Below are 17,588 nucleotides of genomic sequence, written 5' to 3' on the forward strand. Positions count from 1 at the left end.
AGATACAGTTAAAAGGGTGCATAAATACAGAATACAAAATTGTGTAGGAAATGCGTATGGAACAGGAAATGATTAAATAACATATACAGGTTTACTTTACATAGTAGATTATGATCGAAATTACAAAAAGGTGGTGAAAATATTAATTTCGATAAATACGTGTTTTATCACTTTTGTTGATAGAAACTTAACGAACATGTAAGCAAACATAAGGCAACCTAGGAAACGAAATTCAAAGCACTCATAATGTTGCAAGTTAAATTTTTCCAAGTCTATTAAAACACACCTCAAAATAACGATGTCAAGAGGATAACAATCAAGTATAACTGCATTTTTAAACAAAAACTCACTGAACAGTATCTGCTTGTTCAACTGGAACGCCTTATTTGCATAAAAAAATATCCCATATGACCAAATTACCCACTTTCTAACTAACGAAAAAAAATACGTTGAAAAAGCGGGAAATGGGAATTTGCTTTACGTCAATCGATTACATGCAATGTTCATCAGAAAAAGTAAAAGTGACTATGCACATGACAAAGGAATCGAGATTTTGCAACCTAAACAAGGGCAGACGAAAACATGTTTTTTTTTTCAATACGCTAACGCGCACACTGTACACATACCTTCACAGATTCACATACACACTTCATGGCACTGTATTGAACACTAAATAATCATAAAATAAACGATTTAAACAAAATAAATTGTTCAATTACGACTGATTTCTTTGCTTGACAATACACAGGTAGATAGGTACACATCTGTACCTGACAATTGACTGACAGGTATTTACATTATACTACAAAATTTGATTCCCCAAAAAGGCTATTGAAGCAATAAGTTGTGATGATGTATATCATTTGTTCGGGTTATACTTACGTAGCAATCGTTTTCACGCTGTCATCGACCACATTTCACTTGAAATTAACGCAACACGATGCAACGTAACGTTGAACACTATTGAGATCACAAGTGGATTTTAAAAATTCAATATAGGAAATAATAGGCCCTGTTTAAAATAACCATTTCATTCACGCACTTAAATAAAAGAAACAACAAGGAGGAAGAGAGAACAAAACCGTATTTTATTTTTATCCTGAAATGAAACTGCAGATGGCGCTTGGGTTTCGTAGCGATGCGTTCGCAATAATTTATTAAAAGTTGACTCGAAACTCAGAACAGATAAAAATCTGTTCTAAAATGAGAAATTCCTTCTGTTAAGCTATAAATATAAAAAAAATCAGATACATTTTCCTTCATGCAGAGGTATGTTCACTTTAATTTTAAGTTATAGTATGAGGCTAAAAACACTAATTATAAAGAGTTAAATGTTAAGTGATAGTAATATTAAAGGAGGATCTACTTTAGTAGTTTTCTATAACCTTGAAACAATAAGATCATACATTGATATTATTTGGGTTTGCTTCAGCAAATCAACCAGCTTTTCGCAGTAGACTGCTGAATATAAGCCATAGTCAAGTTACGTGGTTACGCTAAAGAACCAGGTTGCAATCGTTCGCTCTTTTGCATGGCGCTATAATAATAGGTCAATCAATCTATTTAGTTTAATATTATAAACTGTATTCTATAGTTCGTATAGTTAGGTTTTTTTAAACATCAAGAAAATCTTAAAATACAAGAAACTGAATCCAGCTAGTTGAAAAAAAATACTCACGACGAATGTCAATGTCAAACTATCAGAGTGTCAGCGGTGTATTTTGTTAATTTATTTTTAATTTAAACTTTATCAACATCTAAAATTAAGATTTCCTGTGTATTTTTTAAAAGTAACTGTTAAGTATAAAGATTCTAACCATGTGTTATGTTATAGTTACCGGTCGAAGTTTAGCATGGCTCTTGCTAAGTTTAGTTGCTTTTTTGTTAATATTAACTGGTATTATGACTCCTAAATGGCTTATGGGGCAGCCTGTGGTGCTCAACGAGAATAATATCACCAGTTTTTATGTCCCAAGCGTCGGTATATACAACAGGTAAGACGAGAATAATGTTTGAAGTTAGCATACATTGATTTTTAAATTGGACTGAATTTATTAGTTTGAATATGTAAATATTTGTTTTAAAAATAAATAGATGTAGTATGTGTTTATTATATACTATATAAGGTACTATGCAATAATAAGGTTATAACATGAATAAGTTTACATCACTTAGTGTAAATTAATGTAAACTGTATATTATTAACATAACTAGCTCTTAATCTATTTATTCAGAGACTAAATAATTTCATTAGTTACAATATCCACCCAGGATAAACATCATTAACCAATATTACATTACTTCATTATTTAAAGTCTGTCAAAGCAGTTTTTTACATCTGAGTCCCTTAGATTTTTAAGACATACTTACCTTTCCAATGACAATACATAACATGATTATTATGATAATATTTACAGATGTATCCGCATGAAGGATGACCACAACAACTGTGCCTCATTCTCATTTTATGGATTGGCAACAGATTCGTCCGTATACCCCACACCCTGGAAAGCAGCTATGTTCTTCTTGTCCTTATGTATGTTGTATAACTATTGTTTGTAGAACATTACACTTAGTACACCAATCTAGGAAATGCATTCATAATTGTACAAGGCTTTCCTCAACTATGTTGGGGTCGGCTTCCTGTCTAACCAGATGCAGTCTGCCTATCTGACCTTCTCAACCCAGTTATGTAAGCAACTAATACCCCTTAGTATGACTGCAGTCAGGCTCCTAACTACCTAACTACCTGCAATAACTTTCAAAGATGTATAAGTAAGTGATAGCCGAGACCCACAGTCCATAGAACAAATGTACCAAGTGTAGATTAAGTTATGATTGATCAACTAGGGCAGGTGTAGCTTAGCTCCTAAATTGATCTGGTACAGGCAGTATGATATTAAATGTAACTGATAACTATAAGTTTGTGATACGAAATAGGAATAGCGAGATTAATGATAATTGATAGCCTGACCTCGAATTTTTTACTTTTGAGTCTATGAAGGGATAGAAAAATACCAATAACAACAAAACCAAACAGCCAAGTTCATACCTTTGTATACCTTTTCGCAAAGGATCAAACCCATAAATGTTTGCGCAAAGTGTTGCAAAAACATTTATGTGATCTATGAATGATTGTCCTGGATCTGGGTGCCTTTTTACAAAAATTACAACACAAGCTTGGTGCGGGAGGCATTTATTAAAAGAAACACACTTAGCATTAAAATATAATCATATTTTTTATGTTATGAAATGAGTATGACTGTTTGTTGACTTCTTTCCACAGGTGCAGCCATACAATTTGCAACAGTACTTGCAGGAGTGATGGCTTGTTGTGTCCAGTCAGTGTTTAAGAAGAGTGTCATATCTCTAGCGGGGGCTACACAGGCTCTTGGAGGTATTGTTGAACAATATTTATGAATACTTAATACTGGTAGAGTTACTTTTTGTTTAAGTAACTCACTACTCATTATTCTTATCACGAATGTGTTTATATCACTGAACGGATAGCCGAGTGGTTGAGGTGACCACGCCAAATCCACTGTTCGCGACATGTCGCGAGTTCGATCTTCGATATCCGCACAGGATAAGCGTTTGCGTGATCCGCGCTTGGCTTGAGTCTAGGTGTCTTTGTGACTGTGGCTTCAAACCGCCTGCAACACAAGGACTAAAATCCTAAGTGCGGGACTCGTTTGAAAACTATAACTACTAACAGGAGAAACTTTCGATCATTAATAATGTTTCTAACTGTTCTTATTTTATTTACACTTCATATTTTCACACATAGTCAGCCTATAGACCAGCTAACAACAGCTCCATAACACTTCCAAAGTTGGTGCTTAATTAACAAAGTCCCATCATGAATATGTGTTAAAAGACATCTGATATACTTTCCAGGTCTATTTGGTGTGTTAGGATTATTGCTCTACCCGTGGGGTTGGGGAGCGCCCCGCGTGCAGCGCCTCTGCGGGAAAAACTCGGAACCATACTTACTTGGTGACTGTTCCATTGGTGAGTCTATTAACATCTCATGATTTAAGTTCTAGTTTCCATGTTCTGAAATTATGGTGATACGAAGTTGTCTATGTGTTTATCTTACTTAATTTGTTAAGGTACTTTAAAAAGGTGAACAGTTTTTGTGTCTTTTTAAGCTAAAACATATTTAAATGAATAAACGACTAATATTTTGTAGTAATAAGTTTTATTAAAAACAGGATATTCATTTGAATTACATATTTCTTTAACAGGTAATGTTTTCAGGTCAACTTTTAATGCAATGCTTATGTCAAAATTGAAATGGAAATCTTTATTTTTGTTTTACATTGGTCCTGGCCATGTTGTTAAGCAAAAGACACAAGATTGTTTATCAAAGTTATACAAAGGCAGTAAAGTTTTAAACTGTTAAATTCGATATTCAGCCTTTCCATGACCAAAAACGCTCACTCATATTTATACATCATAATTTTATAAATACTTTAATAGCAGTCATTCATTCACTTAAGTATTTCTGCTTGTTTTTCCTTGTTATAAGGTTGAATAGTACCTAAGTATTAAACCAATACACAATTATTGAGGTTATGAGGAAAAATATTGAATATAAACAACAATGACTTATAGGAATTTATTTTAAAAGCCATGTTAAACTTGTTTTATATCTAAAAACGTATGAGTTTTCTTTAATACAAATTACCTTTAATAAAAAACAAACTAAATTGAAATAATTCTCAATCCGTTCAGGATCGTTGTCGCCTCAAACAGACAGACTCAACACACTAATAACACCTCTCTTTTTGCGTCGGGTGTTACAAATTTATTAGCCCACCCTATTTCCAAGTCCCCATTCTCTTGCCTTTAACTGTTAGAATTGTTGAAATCGTTATTAAATATGTCTTTTTATTTTCAAAACTTTTTCTGAACATAGAACCCATCTTATATGTCCGTTATTCATAACCTAAGCACCTTTACCACTTACATACCACAATTACCTATTTTCCCACGTTTTTATAAACTCACTTTCTTGTTTGTTTGTTGTGCCAGTTAGATTTTTGCAACTCAATTTTGAGGCACTTCCCGATAAGCTAGCATTTAAAAGACATTTAAAAACGTGGATATTTCGTTTTTTTTTAAACAAATATTTTTTCCAGGCTGGGCGCTCTTCGTCACAGGCACAGGCATTGCTCAGATATTCCTAGCCAGCGCTCTGTCCAAAACAGCTGATAAAGCTGCCAACTCAGACAAGGTACAGTTTCAGATGGACGAAGGCAAGCAATTGATATGTTTAGCATAAGATTGAGACTCCTGGACTATAATACTAAGTTTGGAGGTTAAAACTCTTGGTCTATTGGACTAAATTTCATCATATGATCGTACGATCGAATTGTCATTTGAGACAAGTACTTTATCAGTCTTCCCTATTGCTTGGATATTATGAAGTCATTTTGTTTGTAGTTTGACACAAAATGTCTCATTGATAACTGTTTGAAACCCGCAAGAACTAATAAGACGTAATACGCATAAATTTTTGTCCCAAATTGGCAATTCCCAAATTGTTTCGTCTCAAGTAACAAGTGGTTTTACACACAATAACCGGTGAATTTGATTGAGGATAAAATTGTATGTAGATGACGTCAGAAAACTGTAAGCAGGAAATGTATTATTCATATTGTAAAGGCTGATTACAGATTCTATGACGACAGACAATAAAATTAATATAAGTGCTAAAATAGCTCTTATGCTCTTGAAAACATGGTTGATTTTATATATAATACTTAAAAATAGTTAAAGATTCTATATTTATATAACTGAATAACAGCTCTTTGCAAGAACGTCGTTGATCAGAATGTCTGTTTTTAGCTGTCATGTTGTCCTTTTCATTTTCAAGTGGAATGTTGAGACAAAAAGACAAATTAGGACCTCACTTGGTTCAATACTGTGCCTTTGTATCGCAGTAGGTAAAGCTTCAACATATGGAAGACTAAAAGACCAATAAAAATTATCTGACTGACCTTATTTTGAATCTAAATGACTGAATCTAAAATTGCGTCCATGTGGCAGAATATTATTAAAAATATAACTCATTTTTATATGAATTCTAAAATGTGTAATTAAGTAATGATTTTATTGTAATAACTGTCGTGAGGATTCGTTATTTTATACGGCTTACTCACACGTATTTATCAGGATCGCCCGACTAGTTTCGGATCTAACTGGACTCCTTAATCATGAGCTAACGTTGCGCTTGGCAAGCGAGTCGAAGCCACCATAAGGAGTCCGAAACTAGTCGGACAATCCCGATAGTATTTATAACATATAAATAAGAAATCTGACCAGCAACATTCATAACAAATTTACAAAAATAGTTTTTATGCTAGAAATCATCACATTAATTTTATTTTTATATGAAAGAAATACAGACTGAAAATGTTTATTCCATAAAACTGTTAGACTAAGAATATATTTGCATATAATCTTGTATTTTAAGAATGATAAGTGTTTCCACTATTTACTGCATTAACTAAGATATATTTTTACACTGGCAATCCAGCTCGTGTACTTTTCAACAAAAAAAGGAAAACACCTACATTATCTAAATGATATAATGAATGTTATACATGGCCTTATATTTAAACATATACATAAAAACTTACAATATTTATAAGTACTATACGCATAAATATAGCAGAAATCAAACAATTCTCCATTTGTTAAGGTACTTAAAAAAAGGTATTTTTTAGTGTGTATTTTTCTTTTAAAACTGTGTTTAACAAGATAAAATCAAAAATTAAAAACCCCCAAAATTAAGATGGTCTCCGATTTTTACGGAACAGGTTTAAAACACTCGCACATAATTGCGGACAACATCACATACATTGTTCTGAACCCAAAGTAAGTTGCTAAAGCACTTGTGTTATGGAATTCAGATACAACGAAGGTACCACAAACACCCAGACCCGAGACAATGTAGAAATGTGATTTTTTTTACATTGACCCGACCGGGGATCGATCCCGGGGCCTCAGAGCTAGCGACACCTTGAAACCGGTGCGTACGCCATTCGACCACGGAGGTCGTCAAAAATAATTCACCATAAATATAATCAAACTATCTTGTAGCACCCCTTTTTTGTGAATGGCATGAAAATCAAACCGCCACTAAAAATAAATGTAAAATAACAATAAAGATTACCAAATCAAATATACCACTGAAATATATGAGTCATTTATTTATTTTATATATCTTTGTATAGATCACAATGATGTTGTGTACCTTTTTTAAGTGCCGAAACAAATGGCGCGGTCGTATAGATTTAAAGCTACAAATAGATATAATATTTTCCTATTATTTTTAGATTATATGTCACAAATATTAAAAATAAAATGTTAATTAATACTCATATATTATTTTAGATACTGTTATATATATCTCTATAGATTTCTAAATACACTTACTGTCCCAGCTGAAACTTTGTTTTGCCATAAAAATTGTAGTTTGGCATAAAAAATGGGGAGGGTCCGATTCTCAGACCTATCTAATACGCACACAAATTTCATGAGAGTCCGTTGAGCCGTTTCGGAGGAATTCAATGACGTAAACCATGTTAAAAGAATTGTATATGGTAGAGATAACCAAATTTATTTATATTGTCATAATACATCACATCACATTAGAATACGTATTATTTTAGGTGCCATAATATTGGATTGGCTTTAATTTTCAAAACTGAGGTTCTTAGTTTCATATAGCTTCGGATTGTACGAACCGATTTTGTTGGATCCTTTTTCATTTAACGTGAATTAGCTGTCATTTAGTCCCCTAAAGTCTCATCAAATTTGGCTCAGTCCTTTTTTATTTGAAGTCGGTTTTTCATTTCGTTTTTAAATAAATATTATTGATATTAATTTGGTGTTCAAAATTATTGTTACTTTGATGTAATTGTTTAAGAGTTTTATGATCAATGTTTTTTTTTGTTTTGACTTGACTGTAAGAACAGCCGTTGTGTAAGCAAGATAACGTTATGTACGGTGTAAAGTGCTGTCTCTTTCACTCTCATCTTAAAAGCGGTTGGTTCGTTTAATGGAACCCAGCAGGCTCAATGACCGTTAATATAAAAAATCAAAGAAAACAGGATTGATAATGGCCGGAATTGTCAACAGGATACAAAATAAATCATGAGAATTATAACTTGTCTTTTAGCAAGCTAGATAGACAATTACATTAAAGACAGCAATAATCTAAATTAGAATAAAAACTTCAAACAGTATTATTTTAAACTTTTTGATATGAACTTTGTAATTGGTTGTATTTTCATTTAAAATTTGCTTTTTTTTTGCAAAAAGTCTTATGAATGGAAGTGTATGGTTTATTTTTTAATAATTTGTAATCTAGTGTTTTTAGATGTAAGGTTGTACTGTTTTTTACACGATGCGATATTATACAAATGTACTATGTCTATATTTTATACAATATACATAAATATACTATTTTAAATGGATGCTTTGTTTCTTGTTTTGTTTAAAAATGACTCCCGTATTAAGGAAATTAATAATTAATTAATTATACGTGCTGAAAATATCAAGCTGTCTACATATTATTTGCTCAATCAAGGATTCGAACCTAAGACCACATGCTAGGAAATCTGCATGGTTCAACAAGATTATGCTCAGAACAGCTGAAGATACCTACATAAAAATAATTACATTTCGTACTAAGAATTACTTCGCAATAAATCATCTAAAATGAGGATGAATAACAAAATAATTATATAAAAATATGCTTACTCACTGAAATAAATAACTTCTAAGAAATTGTAGACAGTACCTGTATTACATAAAAATAAAAGAAGACAGTAGTGGCAGAGTGACAGCTATACACGGCGTAGAGCGGCATCTCTCTTACTCCCACAACAACTTTAAAACGTGGTGGCAGACCCTTGGATAAAAAACTTCACTTAATTAAAAGTAATTCTTAAGTTCAATGCTGTAAAGTGGTATTTGAAACAAATTATTACTTGAAAACGTCAGTTAAAACTTCTTTTTTTTGGTAAGGGGAATCCTCATGGTCACCTACTCTCTCGGTGAGGAAATTGCTAGTGTCAGACTCTTACTGACTAAACCTGAACCGCCGTGCTACGTCATCCGCGTTTTTTGTCTTCTAATCCTTCATATAATCAGTAAATACTCCTGTTTTTTCTATCAAGACTTAAATTATTAATATTACAGTTGTGCAAGCGTGACTGAGACGGTATATAGCGACATCTCTCTTCCACGATTTCAACAGTTTCATTTACGAGCTCTTGGTAGGTAGGCAACGTTAAAATTTCGCGTGTTACAATGATACGCGATTTGAAGTTCAAAAATCCGTTATTTTGATTACATCCAAATTGCTGTGCATTTAGATACACGCAATCACGATAGACGCGTAAATAGTGTAAGCATTTCACTAAGAAAATCTAAGTAGTAAGTAGTCAGCCAGACAGGTTTCTCAAAAATCTATATCTACATATATACTCTATACTAATATATAAAGCTGAAGAGTTTATTTGTTTGTTTGAACGCGCTAATCTCAGGAACTACTGGTCCAAATTAAAAAATATATTTTTCTGTTGAATAGACCATTCATCGAGGAAGGTTTTAGGCTATAAACCATCACGCTGCGACTAATAGGAGCGAAGATACAAAGGAAAATGTAAAAAAATAGGGCAGGTATAAATCATAACTTATATCTTCTACCCACGGGGACGAAGTCGCGGACAACAGCTAGTATTGAGTGTAAGGTAAGGAATATACAAAGCACTTAAGTAATTATTGGTAGTGGGGCTAGTAACATCACTCGCTAGTAGAAAGCGTACTGGCAAGTGACGTCACACGACGTTTTAATTCACTTTATCCCTCTCATTTCTTGTTTACGAGATAAAAAAGCAAAGTATTCAATATATTTTTTTATTTCAATAAATATATTTCTCTTCTATTCTTTCAATAACATTAGTAAGTTCAACAAAACCAAGTTCACCTTTTCAGATGGCAAAAAGGCATTCTAAAATATCATGTGAAACATCAGATATATAATGTATACATACTAAAATACCTACATGGAGAATCATGGAGCTTGTAAACTATTTTACTGAGAACAATGCGTGTTGGGCTAAGCAACATAGGTAGGTAACTGTAGAATGTCAGTAGATGTACGAAGAGAAATGGATAGGTTAGATTAAAGCTAAAAGGCGGCGCGCGCGGTGCTTCCGCGTGCTTCTTAATTGGTGGAAGGAAGACCAACTCCTATTTTAAGTGGCAGCTCCAGCAAGGAGCGTCCCTGCCTGGGATCGCTGTACCTAGTTTGCATTGCGTTCCCGAGGTCTCAGTTACAAGTAAAGGGTCAAGCACTCCGGTGGTTTTAGCCGGTAGGAGTCCGGCACTTACTTACTTACGGCACTTACTTGTGTGAGCTTTTTTAAGGTTACAGGACACATTAAATTTTCAATGTTTCATTGAATAAAAATGGATAGGTACGCATATATCTTCTTTCGTCTCGCAAACATAAATTGATTGCATTAGGTACAGTGAATTGACCTTATGCGTGACGTCACTTTTATGGATAAGTTTTAGGAAGTTGTTACATCAGAAACTCCGTCTCCTAAACATAAAAGCATTTTTTCTTAACCAATTTTTACTGTTCAGATAAAGGTTAAAATATCATTCTAATACCTACTTTATAAGTATTTATCTATCGGTCTAAAAACATCTTGACTTTTTAGACCCTTGTACTTCACTTTTCCGTTTTATTTCCACAACAGCAACAATTATTAAACAGGTCTTCGTAATACCGCATTCAATCTCATCTGACCTCCTTGCTTTCCATTCTAACTAGCGATCTTGACCCACCTATACTCAGTATCTTGTTGGTCCCGTGCAACACGCCAAACATGTCTTTTGTAATACTTGATGGATGGCCATCGAATTAAGTCCTTTATAAGCCCATAGACGTTTTATTATATTGGATATTTTTTGGTTTGGAAAATAGGAACTTGGTCATGAAGATGCATTTCATGTTTGGGTCTTTTTATCAGGCTTTGGATACCAACTTACCTTATTTTAGGTAAAAGCTTTTTTTCTTTAGAAATGGACTCTCGCGTTAAGGACTTTAAATCCTTGTGTCCGATGATTTCTCAAACATTCAAGTCACATGCACAAAGACACCCGGACTCAGCAGAACAAGCATTCGTGGATCTCACAAATGCTTGTCCTACGCTTGGATCTAATGTTCGTGGTCTTACTCCATGACTGTGTTTGGCATTTTGACCCCAATTACTAAGCTATTAATGTACTACTAGTCTAAACCGCAAAACACGCGACTTCGTCCCCGAGGTTATTATGTTTCAGCAACCTCATTCACAAAACATACTATAAATACATGGAGTATTTATAGTATGTTTTGTGAATGAACTGCAAGGCCACACGTTTAAGACTTCTTAATGCACGAAAATTAGTACTAACTAGTACCTACCTACTTAGTACATAACCGCCTGGGAAGTGAGATGGTACTAAAGTTGTCGTTCTGAATCCACATCGCCATGTCTTTAAAAGCATAATTGCGACGACCTCCGTGGTCGAGTGGCGTATGCACCGGTTTCAAGGTGTCGCTAGCTCTGAGGTCCCGGGTTCGATCCCTGGTCGGGTCAATGTAAAAATTCACATTTCTACATTGTCTCGGGTCTGGGTGTTTGTGGTACCTTCGTTGTATCTGAATTCCATAACACAAGTGCTTTAGCAACTTACTTTGGGTTCAGAACAATGTATGTGATATTGTCCGCATTATTTATTTATTTATAATTTAGAGTTCTAGGACTAGTAATTTTAGTAGCATTATAATAATTATGTTATCCAACTCGGCCTTTGAAATTACGAAATCACGTGTCAAAATTTTGCAAGGTAGATTAGTTTCTGACCCACAAGGTAAGGTACATTGTATAATTGTTTTGGGACCCCCTGACTTTGTTAGTCCAAGGTTCAAGTTGGTTTTAATTATTTTCATGGTATTTTATTTCAGCTCTGATAAACATTCATTCAGAAAAGCGATTCATTTGAAGTGAAAATCATTTTGAATAGTTAATTTTAAACCTCTATAATCTGTAATCATTATATTTTTAAAGCAATTTGAAAGATTTGGTTCTTATTTACTGTTTTTAAATAAACAAATGCCTATTTAACTCATAAACCTGTTCAATAAATTACAGACTTTACATAAAATTGAATAATGACAACTGTCTGCCGCCATCTTTGATTTCACAATGGCGGACCATTTCATATTTAATATTTAAAACGTAATAGGGGCTTGAGTAGTGATTAACTATGTCACAATGCAGTAATTTACTCAAGAATATTAGTAATTCCAGTACAAATCGAATTATTATGACAATTTATAAGTGCACACGTGTTAACATGATATATTTTCTCATATTTGTTTTGTAATTTATATTTAGCATTTAATTTTATGGGCGTTTTCAGGTATTTTTCGTTATTTAACTTTGTTCTTACAAAAACGAGTAAATTAATCTATATCTATCTATACTTCTATACTAATATATAAAGCTGAAGAGTTTATTTGTTTGAACGCGCTAATCTCAGGAACTACTGGTTCAAATCGAAAAATTATTTTTGTGTTCAATAGATCATTCATCGAGGAAGGTTTTAGGCTATAAACCATCACGCTGCGACTAATAGGAGCGAAGATTCAATGGGAAATGTGGAAAAATACAGGGTAGATATAAATCATAACTTATATCTTCTAACCACGCGGACGAAGTCGGGGGCAACAGCTAGTGTAAAATAAGATCATTGTTTTCTTAGAAGTTGCCCGAAAATTGGGATATAGCTTCTCGGTAGCCATATGCTTTTTAAAGGAAAATGTGAAATGCCTGTGTTAGTCGGAGTGATGGATAATTTATTAAGATATCAAAATCTGTTTCGATAATTAATTAATTATAGGTAAGTACGAAATTTTTACGATTTCGTTCAGAAAATAAATTTACGAAAGTATCATTTGGGTGCCTATGCCTAGGCCGAATAAAATATTAAATAGCTTGCTTATAGCTTCAACTTAGCTAGATCTTAAAAGACTTAAAAAGATTCACATAACCAACCTATTTTGTTTGTGTAAATTAGCTAGATTTTTGTTCTTTTTTCTTCTACAAGTCATGTTTAATCTAGTTTTAATGTACATTTTCGTATAGATTTTTGTTTAATGACGGAAACTCAACGAAGCAACACGCAGTGTGGTGATCAATCCTACCTTATCTGTCATGAGGCGTTTCTAGTACTTAAGAATGATAAATTACGGAGTCTTTAATGTTTTTTTTTTGTTTTTTTTTTTTATTGAAGATGTAAATTACCAAGTCTATAATGGCTTCTTTCAGTCAGCCAGTGACTTATACGCCATTTGTTACGGCTTTAAAAAAAGGTAAATGATTTGGTGTGTCCATTTGTATACACCGTGATTTTTTACTCGTCTTACAAAAGCAGCCCAGTTCATGTATCCAATGACTAGAACACGTTCATGATAAAAAAATAGGTATTTATGAGATTTCAATAAATTTAAAATGCAATTTTTATTCAATATTATGATGCAATTCGCAGTTTTTTAGAAACACAGCTCTGTTGTGAGCGTGGTCCGAGCCTTGTAACAATGGTGAGGGGCGCGGGCGGCGGCGTTTTTATCATTTTTAAGAGTATATTTCAGATTTCGATAAAAAAATAATAATCGCGCCTAGGGGTATTTTACGTCGGATTCATGAACTGGGCTGCTTTTGTAAGACGACTAAAAAATCACCGTGTAGACCTACTAGGTGACCCAGCAAACGTTGTATTGCCGAATGTTTTTTTTTTCTAATTGTAGATATGTATTTTTAATGCCACATTATAAAAAAATAAAAACAAACAATTTCCTACAAAACATAAAATATATTTTCTTGTGTGAGCAACCCTTTTACTGAGGAGTATGAAAAATAGATGTTGTTCTATTCTCAGACCTACCCAATATGTTTACAAAATTTCATAAAAATAGCTCGAACCGTTTCGGAGGAGTACGGTAACTAACATCGTGACACGGGAATTGTATATATTAGAAGATATAATTTAAAAGTATTTTGTGGAAGTCGTGCTGACTACAAATCAGATTGTTTTAGTTAAAAACCCAAATATATCTCAGTAATTGGCACACACAACAACCAATAGACCACAGTGTAACCAAATACAAATATTAAATCGACTTTTTTACTTCAACGGAGCAACGGAATTCAAGACAAAAATGAAACAGGTACAAGGATTTAGGACCAAATTATTGTTAATTTTAAATGTATTTTAATCGTCTGAAATCCAGATTTATTGTCTAACACGTAACAATTAGCATGACCCACATCCATTTTAAATTAAAACGAAACGTATCGATCAATCAAAATATATCAACATTTTTGAAAACGATTTTCAAATTCTGTTGTGTAGTTATCAAGGGGTAAGGCTGGGGTCCGATTGTAAGCGGCTAATAAAAGTGAGATACAAAATTATGTTAACTTATTTAATTGATTATTTTATTATTCTAATTTGTTCTTTATCACAGTCATTTCTATGGTCATTGATGTTAATGCAAATCGAATTGACATTTCAATTGAAATTTCTAGGTTGTCTGTGAATTTAACGCATGAGGACAGAACCTCACAGGCACCTGGCAGGTTTCGTGCTAAGATGTTAAACACAAAATTAATTTAGGATTTCTCAATTTTCGAAAATTTGACGTTTACAAGTATATTTTTAACCTGTTAAGTACAAGTCGGACTCGCGACTCCAAAGTAAGGGTCCCACAAATAGACTAAAGAAAATGTGATGGCTAACAAATATTCAAAAGCATTTGTTAAAAAATCTACTTTCGATCCCGCAATATATGTCAATTATTCCTTGAGTCGTGAAGGGTTTGACAAACATTTCATTATATGCACAAAAGACCCAGACTCAGGGCAAGCATTCGTGGATCACACAAGAAAAAAAGAGGGAATGGATTCACGCCTACAGTGCATTTGGCGCGGTGACGTCAACCACTCGTCTGTGTCTATATCTTTTATATCAGAATATAATTCTTTATTTATTAGTCCTCAAATAAAATCACTTAATATCGTATTACATCCCCGCTGACGAACAGACCAAGCCCTAATCAGCATAAAATTTTCTATCTCCGACACAATCCTTTCATTTTCATTGCCTTAAATCCTTGAAAATAAGGTTCAAAATCGATTACCAAATCACAAGTGGTACCATGAATCAATCAACTTACACTCAGTGATTACTAAGACAGACATTCCCCGAGGGTAGTGGGTTCGATCCCGTGCGAGGCATCAATCAAAACTCGTCTATTTTCACATTCGTGATTCACAAATCGGTGTTTTTTTTTTGGTTTTTCATATGAATGCGTCGGTTTTGTAGAAAACTAGCTTTAGCCTCCGGGTTTTGTTTGAAAAAATGTATTTATTGCTTTTGGTGTTACGTTTCTGAGTGATGCATGTCCTTAAATTGAGTGGTTCTTACATATTGTTTTTTTTTTGTGGTGATTTAATTATTTAGATCGACGATCATATCTTAAAAGGTAGAAATTATTCAAAAAGGAATTCCTAGTTAAAATGCCTTTTAGATGTATTAATTATAAGTATGAATTATTGGTCTAGGAAAAAAACACAATCTACCATTTTTCTTTTCCAAAACCTTGAACTTCTTCCGTTCAGAGGAGTTCTTAAGAATTGAACTGTAGACCACAGAGCACAATTATTTTTAATATTAACTACAGTCAGCTAGGCACTACATAAGCAAATATACAACCATGTATACACCACACGTATAATATTTTTTAACAAAAAAGTAAAACACATCTGAGCCAAATTTGATGGAATGTAATGGGCCCAAATGACAGCCATACTTTACGGTAAAAACATTAAAAAAATTAGAAGAATTGAAAACCTTCTGTTTTTTGAAGTCGGTCTAAAATCAATCTGCAGTGTCATGAGAGAACAAAAATATTCTTGACAGTTGACACCTAGTATACTTTAAATGCAAAACACCACGAATTTACCGAAAGTAAAGTTTCTGACTGTATTACACAATATTTTTGCATCGTTACGTCATAGCAGCCATGTTTGAATAATTCTTGAAAACATTTGCACGTAAAGAATATTCCTTTTCGAATCGACCAATCACAGCGGTTCGCGCCCGCGGCTTAACACGATTCGATGCCTTCCATATTTAAATGCATGTTGTTTTCTTTTTTGTTAATGTATCTGGTATGTGCGTATTGGTAAATAATTTTTATATTACAAGAATTTTGGCATATAGAATCATTATTTACCTAGCTGTCCCGGCGAATTACGTACCGCCTAACAGTCGATTTTTTTGCAACTTTTCCATATTTTAAACCATCCCTGGACTTTGACGAATATTTCAAGACTAGAATAAGCCAAATCGGTTCAGCCGTTTGCGAGTTTAAGCGAAACTAACGAACAGCAATTCATTTCTATATACAAAAGAAAAACAACAAAGAAAATAGTTATCAATTGAGTGTTTTTATAGAGAATACTGTTTTCTTTCCATTTGTGATAATTTCGTTTCCTCGTCAACTGAAAAATATGGGGACTACGAAACGTCAAAGAAACTTCAAAAGAAAAAGCTTTGCCATAAACAGTTTGAACTTAAATTAGATTACAAAGAGTAAGAGATTATTTAATTGATTTTTGACGCACAGTCACATCCCCGTATTGTTTTCGACATTCTCTGAAAAAAATATTCATTTTCAAGGCAAAAATAAACTTCCTATATTGTTTTAAAATATCCATTTAGTCGTAAACTCCAAAAAACTCACTGAAAATAACAATAATTATAACATCACGTTTTGATAACCCGTTTTAAGACCCACATATATTTAACTAGTAGTTAAGTAATTATAATTAAACAGTAGATTTTTGTATACAAGCAGACATCATCTAACGCGTAATTATAATGCTCCTATAACCTTAATGCTTGCTTTAAATATGTTTTTAATTGTTGTAAGTTTAAACTGTTTTACTGCAAGGCAAAGGCCTAAGTTAAATGCGTTTTTGGAGTTCCGTACCGACGGAGTAACAACGTAAAACGGAGTGCTAATTCGCAGCTTAATTTGGTTAGTAAATTTGAATCTTAATATTACGCATGAGATACCTTCTGTCCGAGAGTTATCCTAAAAACAACATTTGCTGTGACAGCTCAGAGTTCAAGCAAATAAAAAAACATAGGGTTTGAAAAATAGATGTTGTCCGGTCTGGTAGCCAATTTCCACAAAAAAAATTCATAATATTCGGTCGAGCCGTTTCGGAGTTTAATTACAATCACCGCGAAACGAGAATTTCATATATTACTAAATACACACATATATATATATACATATACTAGCTGACCCAGCAAACGTTGTTTTGCCGAATTTTTTTTTCTAGTTGTATGTATTTTTTAATGCCAAATTATAAAAAAATAAAAACAAAAAGTTTCTTCCAAAAAATAAAATATTTTTTTTTAGTGTGAGCAACCCTTAA

General features: G+C 33.2%; 2 protein-coding genes across 2 annotated transcripts in view; one reads left to right on the forward strand and one right to left on the reverse strand.

Annotated features, from left to right (window-relative positions):
- Nucleotides 1-1,106, reverse strand: part of LOC113504289 (cullin-1) — a 40,785-nt gene extending 39,679 nt beyond the window's left edge. Inside the window, exon 1 of the mRNA XM_026886529.1 lies at nt 883-1,106. The gene's annotated coding sequence lies outside the window, so the exon portion shown is untranslated. The remainder of the gene's footprint in view (nt 1-882) is intronic.
- Nucleotides 1,107-1,673: 567 nt separating this feature from the next.
- LOC113504229 (LHFPL tetraspan subfamily member 2a protein) lies at nt 1,674-6,337 on the forward strand. The gene is made up of 5 exons (XM_026886405.1): nt 1,674-1,994; nt 2,418-2,536; nt 3,287-3,397; nt 3,898-4,011; nt 5,145-6,337. The coding sequence occupies exons 1-5, from the start codon at nt 1,819-1,821 to the stop codon at nt 5,285-5,287; spliced, it is 663 nt and encodes a 220-aa protein (XP_026742206.1). The 5' UTR covers nt 1,674-1,818; the 3' UTR covers nt 5,288-6,337.
- The last annotated feature ends 11,251 nt before the right edge of the window (nt 6,338-17,588 follow it).

The sequence above is a fragment of the Trichoplusia ni genome, chromosome 21, assembly GCF_003590095.1.
Source record: "Trichoplusia ni isolate ovarian cell line Hi5 chromosome 21, tn1, whole genome shotgun sequence".
NCBI classification, from domain to species: Eukaryota; Metazoa; Arthropoda; class Insecta; order Lepidoptera; family Noctuidae; genus Trichoplusia; species Trichoplusia ni.

Bases quoted from the DNA above. Each gene is read 5' to 3' on its own strand.
- LOC113504229 (XM_026886405.1), top strand. From the start codon at position 1,819: ATGTGTTATGTTATAGTTACCGGTCGAAGTTTAGCATGGCTCTTGCTA. The intron at 2,537-3,286 runs GTATGTTGTATA...TTCTTTCCACAG, and splicing joins TATGTTCTTCTTGTCCTTAT to GTGCAGCCATACAATTTGCA. The intron at 4,012-5,144 runs GTGAGTCTATTA...TATTTTTTCCAG, and splicing joins ACTTGGTGACTGTTCCATTG to GCTGGGCGCTCTTCGTCACA.